The 16603-nt window shown below is 37.4% G+C and overlaps 4 protein-coding genes and 1 non-coding gene across 5 annotated transcripts in view; 3 read left to right on the top strand and 2 right to left on the bottom strand.

The window, feature by feature from the left end:
* Positions 1-4218, top strand: part of LOC111797745 (GPN-loop GTPase 2) — a 4737-nt gene extending 519 nt beyond the window's left edge. Inside the window, exons 2-10 of the mRNA XM_023680864.1 lie at positions 817-861; positions 981-1060; positions 1334-1408; positions 1950-2053; positions 2324-2480; positions 2563-2650; positions 3131-3203; positions 3280-3410; positions 3673-4218. Coding sequence (XP_023536632.1) covers positions 817-861; positions 981-1060; positions 1334-1408; positions 1950-2053; positions 2324-2480; positions 2563-2650; positions 3131-3203; positions 3280-3410; positions 3673-3730 — 811 coding nt within the window. The 3' untranslated portion in view covers positions 3731-4218. The remainder of the gene's footprint in view (positions 1-816; positions 862-980; positions 1061-1333; positions 1409-1949; positions 2054-2323; positions 2481-2562; positions 2651-3130; positions 3204-3279; positions 3411-3672) is intronic.
* A 1035-nt stretch (positions 4219-5253) lies between these two features.
* LOC111797376 lies at positions 5254-5889 on the top strand. The gene has a single exon (XM_023680362.1). The coding sequence runs from the start codon at positions 5254-5256 to the stop codon at positions 5887-5889; it is 636 nt and encodes a 211-aa protein (XP_023536130.1).
* A 1664-nt stretch (positions 5890-7553) lies between these two features.
* LOC111797375 (increased DNA methylation 1-like) lies at positions 7554-9452 on the bottom strand. The gene has a single exon (XM_023680361.1). It carries the CDS (start codon positions 9450-9452, stop codon positions 7554-7556), a length of 1899 nt encoding a protein of 632 aa, XP_023536129.1.
* Positions 9453-9847: 395 nt separating this feature from the next.
* Positions 9848-9921, bottom strand: TRNAT-AGU. Its single transcript has one exon. It is a non-coding gene; the product is annotated as a tRNA-Thr (tRNA).
* Positions 9922-11026: 1105 nt separating this feature from the next.
* LOC111796688 (calcium-transporting ATPase 1-like) lies at positions 11027-16603 on the top strand. The gene is made up of 7 exons (XM_023679425.1): positions 11027-11745; positions 12789-12843; positions 12930-14881; positions 15141-15299; positions 15372-15543; positions 15633-15931; positions 16051-16603. The coding sequence occupies exons 1-7, from the start codon at positions 11569-11571 to the stop codon at positions 16297-16299; spliced, it is 3063 nt and encodes a 1020-aa protein (XP_023535193.1). The 5' UTR covers positions 11027-11568; the 3' UTR covers positions 16300-16603.

Here is a 16603-nt window from a genome sequence, read left to right as displayed (position 1 = left end):
CCCCGCCCCCCCTTTTCTGCATCTTCTCAGTTAGCTAAACCGCTGTTCTGATTGAATTTTAAACCCTTGTTGGAAAGTTTCATGGTGACTCGTTGTTCGTTTAATCCAATCCGAGTGTGACGCTAGTTTATCTATTTCGAACAATTCACGGGTTTTTGGGATTTTGAACTGATACTAGTTAAATCCGTGTAAGCAAGCCAAATATACAATGCCATTGGTTGAAGAATGGAAATAGAGGAATTTGAAATTTATATAATTTTCTTGACATAAGTCATTATACGATCGTTTAGGTAGATGGGTGACGATTGAGCTTCAGAATTTGTATGTTTTACTTTGATTTTCCAGTTTGAAAACCGGCTCTTGATCTTTTTTATTTTTTATATTTTCACTTTTCTTTCTATATAGCAGAATTAGTGGCATCTATCTTAAGTGATTTCACTGCTCTTGGTAATTGATTGCATACCTTGAAGGAAGTAGGCAAGAGTTGATTTTTCTTTGTGAAGTTCTTATGTTGCCATCCCTTTTCATATCGTGCATTAGCGGATTTTCTACTAGAGCGAAGTCTTACATGCTGATGGGCATTGAGATGTTGGATTGTTGCTTTGGAAGGAGTCATGCTATAGTTAAAATTTTTATTTAGCATATTAATTGAAAGCTTCTGTTGTCTGACGAGCTCTAGAAATCCTTATATGTTACAAATCCTCTCCAAAGAGCTTGTATTTGCTCTTGTGAAATTTTTTTTTTTTTTTTTTTAAATTATATATAATGTGCCCATCTCGTTCAATTAGTCAATGACATCTTCTTGCTTGTGTGTAGAAAGGTTGCTGTCATCAACTTGGATCCTGCTAATGACTCATTGCCGTATCCTTGCTAATGGCCTTTCTTTTCAATCTTTTGTTTCTTTGAGTCTCAATTTATGTGTATTACAAGAGTTCATTTGGCTGAATTTCAAGTGAAAGGTATCCTTGACATAAATATAGCTACGAATGTGCTGTAAACATTGAGGATCTGATCAAGCTAAGTGATGTGATGATGGAACACTCTCTTGGTCCTAATGGAGGTAGGCATTCCAAAGTCTTTGTTTATCTCTGTCTTCTAAAATTATTATGCCAGGTTCCTAAATCTCTAATTAATGGATGATGGGTAAAACCTTATTATCCTCGTGTAAAACTTGCACAAGTTATAGATGAGAGATAGAAAAGACCACTATAAGATGATATGGACTATAGAGAATCTTGTCTTGTATGAAAAACCTTTTGTCATTAATATATTAGACCAACATAGTTCATTTTTCAATATCTTTGTTGGAATTACATATTTATATGTTTTACAGGCTTGGTTTATTGCATGGATTATCTGGAGAAAAATATAGATTGGTTGCAAGGTAGATTGGCACCCCTTTTGCGAGGTTGGTTTTCCCCTCACTACTGGTTGATCAATCTATTTCCCACCTTCCTTAAATTCTGGTGAAAATATTGATGAAAACTGTTTATATGATGTTATATATGAATTTTGATTATGTTTTTTGCGTATGAGATTCTGAAAGATGCATTGGGAAAAATTAAGCTTGAGCATCGATATCGTTATATATGAATTTTGATTATGTTTTTTTGCGTATGAATTATTATTTCTTGTTTATCTTTATTAGTAAAACATTTTATTGTTTAATTGTTTCTAGGTGTTCTTATTTGTTGAAGGATTTAGAATCTGGAATATTGGTTGCGTTTGTGTCTAGATCCTTATCATCTCGTAGCATCCTTAATTTTTCTAATCACCACTTCTGATACATGACGTGTCTTTTTGTGCTGGTATCTGTTGTCTTTTGAACTCTGCGTTTATCTTTCTAGTGATTAGACTTTTCCCTTCCACTGGTTTACGATATTCATCAGTTTCTTGGCTCAGAATTTTCAGAATTCCACTCCACCTGATGATACTATCAAATTTTGCAGATCACTATCTCCTATTCGACTTTCCAGGACAAGTTGAATTATTTTCCCTACACTCCAATGCCAAGAATGTTATAATGAAACTCATCAAGAATTTGAATCTGAGGGTACGGACTTCTGGAGAACTATGTATATTTGAACCTTTCCTTCAAAAGAATAAAATTCTTAGGGTCCATTCGATAACATTGTGTTTCTGCTTTTCTGTCATTTGAAAATAAGCTGATCTCTATCTCACTCTCTCAGAACAAATAAATTATTGGCGATCAAGCCTAAACTATAGAAACAGAAAATCAGAATGACATTGTTATCAAATGGACCCTAGCTTGTTACAAAATGCTACTAAAAAACATCTTAATAAGATTTTCCTTCTTCTACAGTTGACTGCAGTGCATTTAGTTGATGCTCATCTTTGCAGTGACCCTGGAAAGTATGTTAGTGCACTGCTGCTCTCTTTATCAACCATGTTGCATCTGGAGCTCCCACATGTTAATGTCTTATCTAAGATCGATTTAATTGAGAACTATGGAAGGCTAGGTATGTTTTGGTGTTTATGTTCGTGAGAAGGTTGATCACGTTGGTAGTTGTAATTGCTGCTTATTCTTTTTTATTCTTACAGCTTTTAATCTTGACTTCTATACGGATGTGCAAGATTTATCATACCTACAACATCATCTTGACCAAGATCCTCGCTCTGCCAAGTACAGGTTTGATGTTGATAACCATTTATCCAAATTTTGGATCTTTTCACTTTACAATTAATGGTTAATTGAAGTATAACTGATATATTCAGTTTCAGTCAGTCATTATTCTTCTATCTAATTAGAGCATTGACCTTATTGCTTCCTCACTGTATTACCTGTCTTTCAAAATGATATTGGTATATTTTTTTTATTGATCTATCCTCAAAAATTTTCCTTCCAAAATGATAGTTACCTTTTATGATCACAAATTCCATATTGTCTCGGCATAATCTATTGTGATAGAAATGCCTACTCAGTATTTTCTCTATTTTCTGGAACATGGATTAATTTGCAAAGCTTCACAAGTGCTTATAAATTGTCCAGACACAGGTCTTATTGTTGTTTATACCATTCGTGTGGAAAGATAATTGGTGATAAGAATTGTGAGAACTTGTATGAACACTCTTTGGTATGATTTCTGAAATTATTCTATCGTTGTTGCAGAAAGCTCACTAAGGAGCTTTGCGATGTAGTTGAAGATTTTGGTTTAGTCAATTTTACTACCTTAGATATCCAGGCAAGCCACTCTGTCCTCACCTTTTGCATATCAACTGGTCTATCTAAGGGCTTACCTGTCTGATGCTTACTCACAGGATAAAGAGAGTGTAGGAAATCTAGTTAAGCTATTAGACAAGAGCAATGGTTACATTTTTGCTGGTATGGAAGCAAGTGCAGCTGAATTCAGCAAGATTGCAGTTGGTGCTACGGATTGGGATTATTACAGATATCCTTTTTTGCGTTTTTTTTTTTTAAATTTTGACACGCAACTGGTTTCCTTGGCTGCTGTTCACCTCTCTTGTTATTGTTGATTTTGAAATTTACTTGAATAGCCTGCCTGCCTGCCCTCTTCAATTTCATAATCCTTAGATATACTATAACATGGTTATCTTAGCTCAAGGGCTGTTCTGCCTTACTTAGTAATGCATTTTAAGTTGATTTATTACTCTAAAGGAACACTTATCGAATTTTGCTTAACTAAGTATTACAGTTGCGGCAGTGCAAGAGAAGTACATGGATGATGAAAATCTCAAGTTCAATGACTGATGACTAAGATTAACATAAATATTCTGCTGAGAAAGTGCTTGTACTGGTGAACCAGTCACATCCTCCTTTACGCGAATTGATTGCACATAAATTCCCAATGGTGATCGTTGAACAGTAGCAATGTCCAGTGTCTTATCTTCTGTTCTGTGCAGCAGCTATGTTCTTCTCACTATACTACCTGGATTGTCATGTGGGTCCTCTAAATGACAGGCTGATAAGATGTTGAGAGAATCAAAAGTATGCAAATTCCTTGCCCTTTTGTAGTTCTAGGATGTGATTTAAACTATCTATCTAGTTATTTAATGAGTATGACTGTTGTGCCTACACGGTGGCGAGTTGATTTATGATTCTTCTGCTCTTTTTGCCTTCTATTGCCTTATACTTCAACAGTAAATGACTGTTGTGCCTACATTGATTGATGCATTAGCAATGCCGTGTAAACCATGCATCTTCTTATTTAACTTCATTATGCAGTTCGTGTTTTATTGCTCAGTTGGTGGGTGCAGTGAGAAGTTTATGGGTCCAAATAGTGACACTCTATGATTGGTAATGTTAACCTTTGCAAGGCGAGAATTAATGGGCTACCTTGAATTTGTATGGTGAAGCATTGGATAATGTCGAATGGTCATTAATTTCTGGTTCAGCCTTCATTTCTTTCTTTACTTTATACTATTTTTGTATTCATGATGTGTTAGCAATGCATGCACTGGCTCGTCTTCCTGTCTCTCTCAACTGCCCCTTTGCCTCAATTAAGAATCATTTGAAATTTCAGCTGCCAATAAGTTTTCCTAACTTTTTATGTGGTTTGTATACTTCCTTGTCCCACAAGTCAATTGATTTAGTTATTTTTTTCCCTACTTTCTATTTTTCGAAAGTAGTTCTTGAAGTTTTAAGCTATTTTCCACATGTAGAAATGGGATTTTAATATTTTGTCTGTAGCATTAAAAAATATATATATTTTATAATTCCAATCATAAACGAAAGTAAATGGAACATGTCGTGTCATGGGTTAACAATAATAACTAAAAAGAACATATTTTTTTGTTTAAAAAACCCCAACAAGCTCGTTTTTCAGATTTTTTTTTTTCTGATAAAATTCATTCCAAGATTGTAATTATTGTTTAATATGATAATCTTCAAAGGAAACTTTTGAATAATTTGGTTTCAAACATATCTTTGTTTAACATTTATTAAAACTTATTATAAAAAAATGATCATGCGTTAGACTTTTCTTCTGCATATTTTATTTTTAATTAGCATATGTTTGCCTGTTGACGAATTAAAACCTCTTCTTCAAGCTACATTTATTTATTTATTTATTTAACGAATTTGATACCCATCTTGTCTTCTCCAACAAAGTCAAACAAATCCTAAAAAAAAAAAAAAAAAAAAAAAACAAGATTTTAGGTTGACCAAACTATTAGCTTGGATCTGGTCTTCTCACCTCCTCCATAAATAACTAAACGGCTCATCCCTTCTTTCAAACACCAGCTCTGTTCAACCCTTATTCCAATTCATAATTAATGGCTCATGATTTAGTGTCCCCAAATTCCACCCCCAAAAAATCCAGAAATGGACTCAAAACCCACAACAGAGACAAGAAAAACCCCTACTCCGACCGCGGCCTCGACAAATTCTCTGCCCTTTTAACCGATCTCGAACAGAAAAGGAAGAAAATTTACTCTCAAACCGACCCAGAAAACATCGTTATGCTCCGTTTTGCTTACAAGAATTCAAAGGAGTGCGTCCCTGTGGTGGTGAAACAGAAGGACAAGAAAGAAGACAAGCATACGACTGATTCAGAAGCCATGGCGACGAGGCCTCAACAGAACACACGACCGACAACCCACAAGCACTCTGACAAGAAGAGCTCCCTACGAGTGAGAAACTTGAGGAGATTGAGCAAACCATCTTATTATATTACAGCCATGGTGATCTTGATTCTGTTTCTGCTGAGTGTTTTTGGGAGATCGGTGACCATTATGTGCACTTGTATTGTTTGGTATTTGATCCCTGTTTTGAAACAGAGTTCCTCAAAGTACCGACCCACAACAAGGCGAAAGGAAAACGTAAGAATTTCGATTCCAAATAAAATGGAACACCCAGATGGAATCTCTGCTGTTTCTTCTCCAATTCGAGCTCATCGCAAAAGCTGGTAAAGATCAAATGGATGGCCGAACTTCAAGTTCTTGATTTCTTCTTACTTTCGATTAGTTCTTCTTTGATATTTGATGGGTTTGGGTGGAAAATTGGATCCACTCGAATCAATGGTCATGAATGTAAATTAATTAGATATGATAGATTGACAATTGGGTACTACTAATTAAGGTTTTTATGTGCATTAATGATGATTTAGCCCAAATTGAAAAGTTGGGAGCTTTGAGTATGACTTTTTCAATGGTTCATAATGGTCCTATTTAACGTTGAATCTGTTTCATTTAAGACATTTTTTGAAGCTTCCTCGTTGTTTGGTTCTTCTCCTCGGCATTCAAATAATTTCTCACGGCTTCCGCGTTTAACATTAAAAAAAATATATATATAGTGTAACACGTAAGCAGTGGTAGGCCCTACTTACGTAATTTGAAGGGGCCAAACTTATCATCCTTAATATATTTATTGATGATAAGTTTAGATATAATAGGATATTTTAGTTTATCAGCCTTATAAGTATTTATCTAAACGATTTAAAATAATTAAAGTCAATTACAAATAAATTATTCTATATACCAATGAATGAAAATTGATGCCACTACTTTTTTATTTAGAAAAAAATATGAAAAAAAATTAGAAAAAAATATGAAAAAAAAAAAAAAATGAGTTGAATCGAGATTTTTGACTTGTAACAGTAACTTGTCAGTTTCATGGGTTTACAATTATATGGTTTTAAAATACTTGTCATGCACTTACAATAAATGTTTGTCTTTTAGGAAGAGTTTTTCATGCACTCACGATAAATGTTTCGTTCCTCTCTTCAATCAATGTAGTATCTCACAATCCACCGCTTGGTTGGGGACCCTGATGCACTTACAATAAATGTTTGTCTCCCCTTGGTTGGGGACGATGATGCACTTACAATAAATGTTTGTGTTTGTCTCCCCTTGGTTGGGGACGATGATGCACTTACAATAAATGTTTGTCTAAGAGTTTTTCATGCACTTTCGTTCCCCTTTCCAATCAATGTGATATCGCACTTTCGTTCCTCTTTCCAATCAATGTGGTATCTCACAATCCACCCCTTGGGACCGTGTTGGGGACCTGTGTTCTCACTGCACACCACTCGAAACCTGCCTTTCATGCCACTTGTCGCAGTTCAACCCCATCGCTAGTAGATATTATTCGCTTAGGCCAGTTACGCATCATCATGAACCTCACAATTTTAAAACGCGTCTATTGGAGAAGTGATTTTAAAACGCGTCTATCGGGAAAGGGTTTGTACACCGTTTTCATTCCTCTCTTTAATTATTGTAAAAATAAATATGCACTATTGCGTGCATGAGGTGAGGATGAAATCAACGTGGCTAATTATTATTGCATGCATGTTTAATTAAATATCTAAACCCAACCTAATACATTAAAACTCTATCATCATTATAGATGATGAAAGTAGGCAAGTAAATAGAAGAGTAATTATGTTTGAATGAAACATAAATTAAGAGAACGCTGTTGAGAAGTTAATTAACATTCTTCCACTATTGCTAATATTATTATAGCAATCATAAGTTTGATGCGCTACTCAATGTACAATTTCTCAGCCATATACCAATCAGTTACAAAATAACATGGGAAGAACAGTTCTTCCTCACAACTTCAACTGTGGGTTCAATCAAGTGCGAGCTCCAATTATGGAAACATTAGACATATCATATTCTAAACCAGTTTGCTTCAGCCTCTTCCTTGGCCCCCATTCCAGATTATTTGGGATTCTGATCTTCTTGAAGAAATACTTCTGGCATCTCACTGTGTGCTGAAAACCCAGGAGTGTGTACTTCATGAGCTCTAATCTATCGGAATCTGTCATCTTGGAGAACCCAAATCCGCCTGTCCAAGTGTTGAGGGCCTCAGGAGCAGCAGGTAATGTCACCCTCTTCACTCCCATTTTCACAAGCCGTTGCTCCAGCTCGTTCATCATTGTGCGGCACATTCCATGTCTGCGGTATTTCAATCGGGTGGCAACGAAAGGAATTTCAGCCACTTCGTCTCCATACACTCTCAGTGTTGCCACCGTGGTTACTTTGTTTTTTCTCTCCAAAACCACTGTGTAGAACCCTTCAAAGTTCAAGCGTTTTGTCTCTGATCTTTTGCTTAGAATAACGTCTTCTATGAGGTCGCTTTTGGTGATGGGGTCCTTCACAGGACGAAAGCTCTCGTGCATTATGCCAATAGCACTATTGAACTTCTTCCTCTGATTCTCAGTCATCGTATCTGGACAATGTTTCATTAATGTCCATGTAAGGTTATCTTCTTCTTCACCGACTTGGATTTGTTTCCATAAAAGCTTCTGCAGAGCCATGTGGATATCCTCGCATTTTCTGGTGCAAAACCAGGTTTCTCTATCGATTTGATTTGAATCATCTCCAAGCACTCGAACGCTCTTTACACATCCAATATGAACATTCTGCTCACATTGAAGGCATTTGACAAAAGAGGAATCGGAAGAGCAAACCGAACCAAAATCATATGCAGCTTGGCCACAAATTTTGCAGCAGCATGAAGAGCAGAACCAATCCCCAGGTGGGATGCCTTCGAAACCGAGGCAACTGGCATGAAAAGCAGCAGGGCACAGATCGCACAGCATCAACTCGCCCCCAAAATGACAAACGGAACAGATGCAGTCGTTTTTGTCCAGGCAGCGCGTGTCAGAATGCGCATGGTTATTATTGTTCGCTTTTTTCTCAGTGGTTTTTGTCTCGTTTTGAATCTGATTTTGATTCAATTGCCTTTGGCAGTCCAATAGGGATCGCCCATCTTCCAAAAAGATGTTGGCCGCCGGCCTATGCTTTGTACTACCTATATGAGCCTCAAAATGGCTGATAGTAAACACATTAGAGCAACAGTCGCATTTAACAACACCTCCATTTGTTACCGATCCCCAAGCCATTAATGGATAGTTCTTCCCTGATACATCGTAATACACTCTATCTCCTGGCGAAATTACTCCCTGAGAGATCAAATAAGACAGAGCTGTTCGTGGATTGCGCCGTGAAGTAACCCACGGCGGCGTTTTATTGTTGCAGCAATTTTGCACTGATTTAACGCATTCCAAGTTATCTTTAGGTTTCTTCAATGGGGGCGAAGTTTCTTTTCCTGGTTTTGAATCTTTACTTACAGTTCGGGAATGATCGGCACCTGCGGCGCCGCCTTGATCCATACAGGCTTTGCAGGCGGTTCTGAGAGAAATATAAACCCTACCATTAGGAGATTTGTATCGCAACTCCTGCCTGGCTTTTTTCTGAGTGTAGAAAATACTCCATCCCATCGACAAAAGATGCCCTAATGCATCCTCCTTGACGGTAGAGTTCTTGCGAGCGATTTTCTTGTCAAGAGAAATCATGTACCAATGGACCACCGCCTGTGGCGCATGCTTCACCGTGAACAGCCGAGATTTCTTCGGCTTAGTTCCGGTGGGGGAATAATCGCCGTCAGTGTCGGTATTGTCGTCGTAGCTGGTGTCTTCAGAGATTTCCCGATTTTGATGAGAAGAAGCGAGTGTGAAGTTGGACATGTTGGTGAAGGGAGCGTGGGAAAAAGGAAAAATAGAAGAATCCATTAGGGTTCATAGATTAAGGAGAAGTAAAGGAGTTTGTGATTTGCAGAATGCTGAGAGGAAAAGGAAAACCCTAATTGTAGACTGGTTTTTTTGAAACCCGGAGAGAATAGCTTGGGGTGCAAGCATTTGAAAATATTTGATTTTGAAGAAGGCAGTAGAGATTGTGTTTTCTGTTTAAACAATAAATGCCTCTTTCCTTTTCTTATCTTTTATCTTTCTCCTTTTTTCAACTTCAAACCCGTTTTCGAATAAGGAAATATTTTCTCATTCCTAAATTTCAGGATATTATCTTTTAAACCCGTTACGCTTCGCATGCGATTTTTGTTCAAAAAAGAAACCAGCGTATAATATGCTCTCGTTGTGAGTCGAACTCAAGACCTCCCGCTTACTAAACGGGTGCTCTAACCAACTGAGCTACGAGAGCTTGACGAACGAAAGAGTTAGGTTTTTTTAATTTAACAAATACAAATTTAATTGTTATTATTAAGGATGAAATTTAAAGTTTTCAAAATGAATTGAATTAGAGTGTAAAACTAAATTTAAAGTTAAATAATAATTTAAAAGTATTTAGATTTTAAGATGAAGTAGATTGGTGACATACTATAAATTGATCTGGTTTGATATCTTAAGATCTCACATTGATTGGAGAGAGAAACAAAACATTATTTTATAACAATGTGAAAACCTCTCCATAACACATGTGTTTTGAAACCTTAAAGGAAAGTTCAAAAAGGAAAAGTAAAAAAATGATAATATCTGCTAGTAATAGGTTTGAGTTATTATAAATGATTTTGGATTTGAAACTTTAAGGGAAAGTTGAAAGAAAAAGTCAAAAGATGACAATATTTGCTAGTATTAGACTTAATTATTACAAATGATGTTGGAGTTAGAGTGGTGTGCTAGTGAGAGAGTGGATTGTGATATCTCAATATCACTTGGATAGATGAATAAAGTATTTCTTACAATGGCGTAGAAACCTCTCTCTACTAAACTCGTTTTAAAACATTAAGGGGGAGGTTCGAAATGAAAATCCAAAAAAAGACAATATATATCGTGGACTTGAGATGTTAGGTACACCAATATAAACGAACATTCAAAATCAATAATTAATATTGATGTTGATATCTAAAATTCCAATTTTACATATATATTGACATTAAAATCAATTATGTAATAACTAACCAACTATAGAGTTGATTATATGTTGTAATTATATTTAGAAAAATATTATGTTTTGTTTTTCCCTTTTCCTTATTTAAATTTATAAAAAGTGGTTTTCAATAAAAGTGGTTTCACAGTAATTAAATTTCCCTTTTGTTGCATTCAAGTTGGAATACTTATTATTAAACTTGATGGTATTTATATTTTTCACACAACTACTTTATTTAATGCAGGAAGGAGGTTTCCATGAAATAAAAGAAATTAAGATATTTTTTAAAATAAAAATAAAAAACAAAACAACAAACTATTTTTAAAATAAAAAGGATCAAAAATGAAAAAAGAGAGAAAATGGGATTCAATATTTACAGAAGCAGAGAAGTAAATAGCAAACGAGTAAGAAAGCGTGTGGGAGGAAGAAATTTCTGAACACCTTCCGTTCACAGGAATCGAGGTCAAAGTTGATGGTCCTGGTCCCAAACCAACCAATTATAAAACATTACAGAACCAGCTTCCGTAGGCCATGGAGTCAATACGACGCTGCTGAAGAATCAGAGGTTGTCTTTCCCTTTTCTTCAATTTAGACCAATTAATCCTCTCTGTTCCTTCTTCATTGCGCATGTTTCTTTGTTTCTGGTCACAGTAGAACAAGTGAAACTTTATTACAGATTATCACATCAGATCGAGGATTCGGAGGGACAGATTCTTTTTATATTTTCTGCGATATTGAAGACTGTTTGTTCTTCACACGATTCTGTTTGTGTCTGTCTGTGTGATCACCCCGTTCTTCACGCCCTTTGTCGTGGATTGATTTTTGTGTGGAACTTGAAGCTGAAGCAAGATCTGGAAATTTTGTTTTTTCTTTAGTAACTGTAGATCTTGAAGTTGAAGCTCAGAAGGTAATAGAGTGGGGATGGAAAATTATTTGAACGAGAATTTCGGTGAAGTAAAGCCGAAGAAAACGTCGGAAGAAGCGCTTCAGAGATGGAGGCAGCTTTGCTGGTTGGTGAAGAATCGGAAACGGAGGTTTCGATTTACTGCCAATCTATCTAAACGATTTGAGGCCGATGCTATTAGACGCTCCAATCAGGTATCTCATTTCTCCTAATTATTGACCCCTTTTTTTTCCCAACATTTACTTGAACCTGCAGTAGTTTATTGACTTGATGAACTTGATGTGTTTTAGTGGACGGACGTTCTGAAGTTACTGAATTCGAATAATCAGTCTGTTCTCTTTACTTTTTGTATCTTCAATTACATGTGTTCTTTCTTCAAAGAAAAATAGAAAACACCATGAGCTTTCACCACAACTAGTCTCACGCCATTTTTTCAGAACTCGTGAATACTGGCAAGTGGGTGTAGACAGTAAGGAAAGTTGGTGTAGGTGTTCCTTTCTAATTTTTGAATCGACTATTTCCACTGAAAGGGACCCATTATATGAACGACTAAGCAAGAGTGAAAAGAGTAGATGTTCACATGATTTCCTGTGGAATACATTCAAAGTCCTAACAATTCTTTAGAATATTTTTCAAATTAAGGTGTAGTATGACTTTTGTACTTTCAAAGTGCTCCTTCATGAAAACAATTTAGACTATAGAACCCAAAACATGAAAACATTGAAAATTACATTTAATTAATCATATACAATTTTCATTCTTCAAAAAATCCGGCCAAACCCACCGGAACGGAAAAGCGTCGTTCTCGAGAGTCAACCTGAAATTCACTCGTCTAAATGGTTATGGCAGAATGAGGCAGATGAAAGGCTCGTCAATTTGAAATTGTTAGCCTGGTGTTTCCCTTGGGTTGATATCATGGGATCTTCTGTAATTGTCTGGTTGCAAGGTCTTACAAACATCATACCATAAGAACTAGTGATCACCTAGGAAATTTGTTTCATGTATCATAACTTGCGATCTGTGGTTTTGCAAGTTGTGGCTCGGGATATAGACTTGATGAATATTCATTGTTTCCAGGATTGAAAGACTGGAATGTTTCCTTATTTTTCCACAAATTTCTATTGTGCATTGGAGTTCAACCCTGAACAACAACTACATCCCGTTATACGATTTTCCTTTCTATGCTGTTGCTTCTGATTTTGATGCTCAATTCTTCTTTTTTCAACAACCGTTGCAGGAGAAGTTTAGAGTTGCAGTTTTGGTTTCACAAGCAGCGCTTCAGTTCATCAATGGTTAGTAAGCTCTTCATTATGCGATCAGCTTAAAACTAAGGTTACAGATCAGTAATTCACGTTGCACTGTCTTTGAATGCCTGCAGGGTTGGATTTGTCTCCTGACTACGTTGTGCCTGAAGAGGTCAGGCAAGCAGGTTTTGAAATCTGTGCAGATGAAGCGGGCTCCATTGTTGATGGACATGACGTGAAGAAGCTGAAGATTCATGGGGGTGCTGAGGGTATTGCAACTAAGCTTGGCACATCAACGGAGACAGGCATTCCTACTACAGACCATTTGATCAAGAAAAGACAACACATTTATGGAATTAACAAATTCACCGAAAGCCCACCTCGAGGATTTTGGCTCTTTGTTTGGGAAGCTCTCCAGGATACGACCCTCATGATACTCGCTTTCTGTTCTGTTGTTTCCCTTTTTGTTGGCATAGTGATGGAAGGATGGCCAAAGGGTGCTCATGATGGGCTTGGCATTGTTGCGAGTATCTTGCTTGTTGTATTTGTCACTGCCACCAGTGACTATAGGCAATCGCTTCAGTTCATGGATTTGGACAGGGAAAAGAAGAAAATTAACGTTCAGGTTACCAGAAATGGGCTGAGACAAAAGATTTCTATATACGAACTTCTTCCTGGTGATATTGTTCATCTTGCCGTGGGTGATCAGGTACCAGCAGATGGACTTTTCGTTTCGGGGTATTCTCTTCTGATAAATGAATCTAGTTTAACAGGTGAGAGCGAACCTGTAAACGTAAGCTCTCAAAATCCTTTCCTCTTGTCCGGAACAAAGGTTCAGGATGGTTCGTGTAAGATGGTTGTGACTTCTGTTGGCATGAGAACCCAATGGGGCAAACTGATGGCCACTCTTAGTGAAGGTGGAGATGATGAGACTCCTTTGCAGGTAAAGCTCAATGGGGTGGCAACAATTATTGGTAAAATAGGCCTGTTTTTTGCTGTCATAACTTTCGCTGTATTGGTTCAAGGACTGTTCACTCGCAAGCTACAAGAAGGGTCTTACTTGAGCTGGTCCGGAGATGAAGCAATGGAAGTCTTGGAATTCTTTGCTGTCGCCGTAACCATTGTTGTGGTTGCAGTGCCTGAAGGGCTGCCTTTGGCAGTGACACTGAGCCTTGCTTTTGCCATGAAAAAGATGATGAACGACAAGGCACTTGTCAGGAACTTGGCTGCTTGTGAGACAATGGGATCAGCTACTACTATTTGTAGTGACAAAACTGGGACATTGACGACTAACCACATGACTGTTGTGAAAGCCTGCATATGCAGCAAGGTCAAGGAAGTTAGCAATTCTAGCAAATGTTCCGATTATCGTTCGGAGCTTCCCGATTCCGCTGTTGATATTTTACTACAATCAATATTTAACAACACTGGTGGAGAAGTCGTCAAGAACAAAGATGGCAAGAATGAGATACTTGGGACGCCCACGGAGTCTGCTCTACTGGAATTCGGCCTTCTGCTTGGTGGGGATTTCCAAGAAGAACGCCAAAAGTCAAAAATCGCGAGAGTCGAGCCCTTCAATTCTGTGAAGAAGCGAATGGGGGTTGTTTTGGAGCTCCCGGCCGGTGGCTTCCGCGCGCACAGCAAAGGCGCATCAGAGATAGTTTTAGCTTCATGCGATAAAGTTCTTGACTCCAACGGTGAAGCAATTCCTCTCAATGAAGAGTCCACCGACTTTTTGAAGGAAACCATCGAAGAATTTGCGGGTGAAGCTCTTCGAACTTTGTGCCTGGCTTATATGGACATTGAAGGCGATTACAAGTCTGAGAGTACGATTCCCGCTAGTGGCTACACGTGCATAGGAATTGTAGGTATCAAGGATCCCGTTCGTCCGGGTGTTAAGGAGTCCGTTGCAATTTGCAAGGCCGCCGGTATTACCGTACGGATGGTTACGGGAGATAACATCACCACCGCCAAAGCAATTGCCAGGGAATGTGGGATTTTGACTGACGATGGTATAGCAATTGAAGGTCCTGAATTCCGGGAGAAAAAGGAGGAAGAATTGAGTGAAATAGTACCAAAAATTCAGGTACATATTAAAGAATTTTGATTTCGGAACTATAATACTATCACTTTAGCTATTATTTTAAACCGAAATATTGGACAAAATCGAAGTTGGGGGTCGATTCGGGGACTAACATAGACAAATTAGTTCTTGTCGTTGCCATTTTTCGTTGGAGTTGCCCGTTTTTTTTTTCTCAGCTAGTTTAGTGGGGCATCATGGGTCCTCTTGATATTAGCCCTGTAAGAATTGGTGTGCTGAAGAAATTTTGGTATTTCTTGCACAGGTTATGGCTCGATCTTCACCAATGGATAAACATACTCTTGTAAAGCACTTACGAACCACTTTTCAAGAAGTCGTTGCAGTTACAGGGGATGGAACAAATGATGCTCCGGCACTCCACGAAGCAGATATTGGATTAGCTATGGGCATTGCTGGAACTGAGGTACTATTCGATAATTGTCTTAAATAATTAATCTTTTACTCTACTTTTTAATGACATAAAACGTAAATGTAGGTTGCAAAAGAGAGTGCTGATGTAATAATTCTTGACGACAACTTCTCTACAATTGCTACTGTTGCTAAATGGGGTCGTTCAGTCTACATAAATATCCAAAAGTTTGTCCAGTTTCAGCTAACAGTGAACGTGGTTGCACTTCTTGTCAATTTTTCTTCAGCCTGTTTGACAGGTTAGCTGACATTTATTTTGAAGTTATAATCTCCCTTCCCTGTGGGAATATTGTGGAAATACTTAATTTTTTGGATGATATTTTCTCAGGAAATGCTCCCCTCACTGCTGTGCAACTGCTTTGGGTGAACATGATAATGGACACACTCGGAGCACTTGCATTGGCAACTGAGCCTCCTACTGATGACTTGATGAAGAGACTGCCAGTTGGTCGGAAAGGAAATTTCATTAGCAATGTGATGTGGAGAAATATAATAGGGCAGTCATTATATCAGTTTGTTATAATTTGGTATCTCCAAACAAGAGGACAGGCTCTTTTTCATCTTGATGGCCCCGACTCTGGATTGATATTGAATACACTGATTTTCAATGCATTCGTCTTTTGTCAGGTAATTTGTTTACCCAAATTCTTTACCTTTCTACAGATGCCCGATCGATTAATATTCTATATCTGATTCTAGCAGTCCTTCTGACTAAATTTACTGTTGATAATTGCTGGTCCTTGTAGGTTTTCAATGAGATAAGCTCAAGAGACATGGAAAAGATAAATGTGTTTGAAGGAATATTGAAGAACTACGTGTTTGTGGTAGTGCTTGCTTGCACTGTCCTTTTCCAGATCATTATCATCCAATACCTGGGAACATTTGCGAACACCTATCCTCTTAACTTCCAGCAATGGTTTGTCACCGTGTTATTTGGATTTCTTGGCATGCCAATTGCAGCAGCTTTGAAGATGATTCCGGTAGGATCAGACTGAAAATGGTAACTTCTTAATTGCTTTGCCCAATTTATTGGGGTTATTACCTCACGAAGTTGAAGATCTTTTCTGTATATTTAGACTCAAAAGTTGCCAACCATCGAATTCTTTTTTTTTTCTTTTTTAAAAGGAAGCTTTACTGAACATCAGTTTTGAATCATGAAGGGTCCTTGCTTGTATTTATAGCTCATTTCTTTTGACTTATTGCTTAGTTACTTTTTTGTTAGAGCATCGTTTACAATCAACAGTTTTTAGTAGTTTTTTTTATTTATTTATTACATTTGCCCGGACCTTCTTTGAGGCA

Source organism: Cucurbita pepo, chromosome LG06, assembly GCF_002806865.2.
Source record: "Cucurbita pepo subsp. pepo cultivar mu-cu-16 chromosome LG06, ASM280686v2, whole genome shotgun sequence".
Lineage (NCBI taxonomy): Eukaryota > Viridiplantae > Streptophyta > Magnoliopsida > Cucurbitales > Cucurbitaceae > Cucurbita > Cucurbita pepo.
The sequence above is the reverse complement of the archived record's forward strand: the minus strand, read 5'-3'. Positions and strand labels throughout refer to the sequence as shown.

Excerpts from the sequence above, each read along its gene's own strand:
- LOC111797376 (XM_023680362.1), top strand. The coding sequence starts at position 5,254 with ATGGCTCATGATTTAGTGTCCCCAAATTCCACCCCCAAAAAATCCAGA.
- LOC111797375 (XM_023680361.1), bottom strand. The coding sequence starts at position 9,452 with ATGTCCAACTTCACACTCGCTTCTTCTCATCAAAATCGGGAAATCTCT.
- LOC111796688 (XM_023679425.1), top strand. The coding sequence starts at position 11,569 with ATGGAAAATTATTTGAACGAGAATTTCGGTGAAGTAAAGCCGAAGAAA. Across the intron at positions 11,746-12,788 it reads CTATTAGACGCTCCAATCAG|GAGAAGTTTAGAGTTGCAGT; the intron begins GTATCTCATTTC and ends CAACCGTTGCAG. Across the intron at positions 15,544-15,632 it reads TTCTTCAGCCTGTTTGACAG|GAAATGCTCCCCTCACTGCT; the intron begins GTTAGCTGACAT and ends ATATTTTCTCAG.